The 2689-nt window shown below is 31.0% G+C and overlaps 1 protein-coding gene across 1 annotated transcript in view; it reads left to right on the plus strand.

Annotated features, from left to right (window-relative positions):
- LOC109240707 (axial regulator YABBY 5-like) overlaps positions 1-2356 on the plus strand; it is a 12502-nt gene extending 10146 nt beyond the window's left edge. Inside the window, exons 3-7 of the mRNA XM_019407376.1 lie at positions 321-447; positions 635-683; positions 801-876; positions 1329-1403; positions 2029-2356. Coding sequence (XP_019262921.1) covers positions 321-447; positions 635-683; positions 801-876; positions 1329-1403; positions 2029-2091 — 390 coding nt within the window. The 3' untranslated portion in view covers positions 2092-2356. The remainder of the gene's footprint in view (positions 1-320; positions 448-634; positions 684-800; positions 877-1328; positions 1404-2028) is intronic.
- Positions 2357-2689: the final 333 nt, after the last annotated feature.

The following is a 2689-nucleotide window of genomic DNA, read 5'->3' on the forward strand; positions in this document are numbered from 1 at the left end:
ATTTCACTCAAAAATTTTATTTCCCTCCATTTCCCATTCACCCTCTTTTAAGTATTTAATATATTAATTAAACACATCCAAAACCCAACAGTTTCCGGGAAACCCTCGGCTCAGAGACAATCGATCTGTGACAATCAAAACCCTGAGTGTGACACTTCAAAATGAAAGGAAGAAAGAGAACCTCTTCCCTATACTTATGGACATTAACCTTCTCTAGCTTTACTTCAAAGTATCACTCATGAACAAGTTTAGATATATTTGTTTTGGATGATTATTTCTTCTCATATTCTTCTTTATTTTTGTGAGTAACTTAATTTCAGGTGGCCAACTGCACTTCTCCTGAATACAAGATAGATTTTGGTTCATCATCCAAATGCAACAGCAGGATGCAGGCAGTCCGACCATCTATCACAAGCAATCCTCGTGAGGAGAGGATTGTAAATCGACGTACGTTACTCTGACTTGTCTGTGTATAGAAGTTAAACAAATAAAGTATAGTATATCAATAATCTGAAAAATAGGGCAGATTGCATGCTATAATATGTTAAAATATTTGCTATCCTCGGTGAATATAAGTTAAATCCTTAATTTATTTTTATTTAGCGACTTTAATTATTTGTGTTTTTTTTTTCAGCCCCTGAGAAGAGGCAGCGAGTACCTTCTGCATATAACCAGTTCATAAAGTAAGGCTGCTCATATGTCTTTAATATCTTTATTAAATGTGTGATTATAAGGATATACCTTAACCACTATATATTAATTTGCTGAGATTGCACAAATTGCCTAAATTAAATGTGCAGAGAGGAAATTCAGAGGATCAAGGCTAATAATCCTGATATCACTCATAGGGAAGCATTTAGTACTGCAGCAAAAAATGTAAGTGCCAATCCTTAAGAAACTTGACAATCATACTTCCTTTGTCCCAAATTATGTGAAGGTGTTCGGATTTCAAGACTCAAACGAATTCTACTTTGATCGTAATTTTTTTATATGATTTTTAAATATTTTAAATTATTAATTATTGTGATTTACCACACTTTTTTTTTTACCTACTTTTCAAATATGCAATTTTTATTTTCAAATGTTCAAAAATTCTATGTCCAAATGCATAGTCCAAATTTAGCGTCATTTCCTTCCTTCCTCGTTTTCGAGCTTACTAAGGCAAGCAATGCCTCATTTGTGTCTGTCTAGCACTCTTTATTTTTATTTTCTTTTTTATTGATTTCTAAAAGGATTGAAAAATATCATTATTTCCTCTTAAAATTTTCTTTTTGGCTGTCTTTCTTATGAGGGTTTAATAATTACTGATTTAGTTATCTTTGGTTTAGTGGGCACACTTCCCTCACATTCACTTTGGGCTCACACTGGAGACCAAGAATCAAGCTAAACTTGGTGCTAGTGAGGTAACTATTACTCAAATCCTTCTTTTTCTCTTTAACCCAAAAGCAATGAAAATCAAGTTCAAATTAAATTGAGGGAAAGTGGCAAATAAATATTGTCAAGTGTTATTTTCTCGTTTAGGGTGTGTTTGTTGTAGTATTTTGCATGACTTTCATATTACCTACAAGACAAAAATGTTACATACTACATAATTATTAAGTAGATAAAAGTGTGCTAGTTATCTCTAATAATATAAGCTTTTAACTAGTATAGATGAAATGAACACATACTTCAATATGGTGCCAGGACACACAGAGATCTTGGGTTCAATTCTCATCGCCACCCGGTTATAAAAAAGAGTTAAGCCTGCTCTCTCAAACAAAGTTTAAACAAGATGATCATATACTACAATATAAACACTATCTACAATTTTTTTAGGACAGTGGTAAATTGAGTTCAAAGTTGCTTTAACTTACAAGTTTGAATCCCAACTATGAAATTCTATCTTTTTTTCGAATCCCCTTATATAAATTTCTGATTCCGCTACTGATCACGTTATGACTGTATAGGTTATGTTTGGCGAAGATAATCTCTGGTTTTTCTATATATTTCCTTGTTTTAATAATTTTCTTTTATTCCTATTTGCAGAATGCAGAAAAGCATATAATGCATAGGGCTGCATTGCCAAATTTAAAGAACTTCACCTTCTGAGATTGAGATTCTACTATATGTTGAATTGAAGACAAGTTAGAACTCAAGGTGTTCTAGCGTGTGAGTATTAATCAATATGAGACCCTTTTATTGTTCTATTTGTTGCTTATATATTTTATAATTTGTAACTTTCTTTAATGTCTACATTGTTTTTCCTTAATGAGAAACTTTTCAATTAACCTTTTGTATTTGATATTATTGTTAGAATATACTATAAGCCATGCGTATTGTTATAGTATTCTTTATGAACAATTATTTATTTACTTGTTTAAATTCAATAAAGTTTCATTTTAAATAGATCATGTGTTGGTTTGTGTGTCCATTGCTTACATAGTAGATGATTTAGTGTATAGAGTTTTGCTTATACACGGAAGATTAAATAAATGGTTCTTGTAAGACATAAAAGTTAATGTTCACAATCTAATGATGGAATTGGACAAATCATCGGAATGATTGTAGCACAAGATTTTAAATATAATTTATCTTGATTATGGGAATGGTTTAATTCCAACTTCTTGTGCTAGTACATTTTGTATGTATTGAACGGATCAAGTAGAGATAAGTATTTTATACTGACTTTATAAAATAATTTCTCTAG

This window comes from Nicotiana attenuata, unplaced genomic scaffold (assembly GCF_001879085.1).
Source record: "Nicotiana attenuata strain UT unplaced genomic scaffold, NIATTr2, whole genome shotgun sequence".
Taxonomy (NCBI): domain Eukaryota; kingdom Viridiplantae; phylum Streptophyta; class Magnoliopsida; order Solanales; family Solanaceae; genus Nicotiana; species Nicotiana attenuata.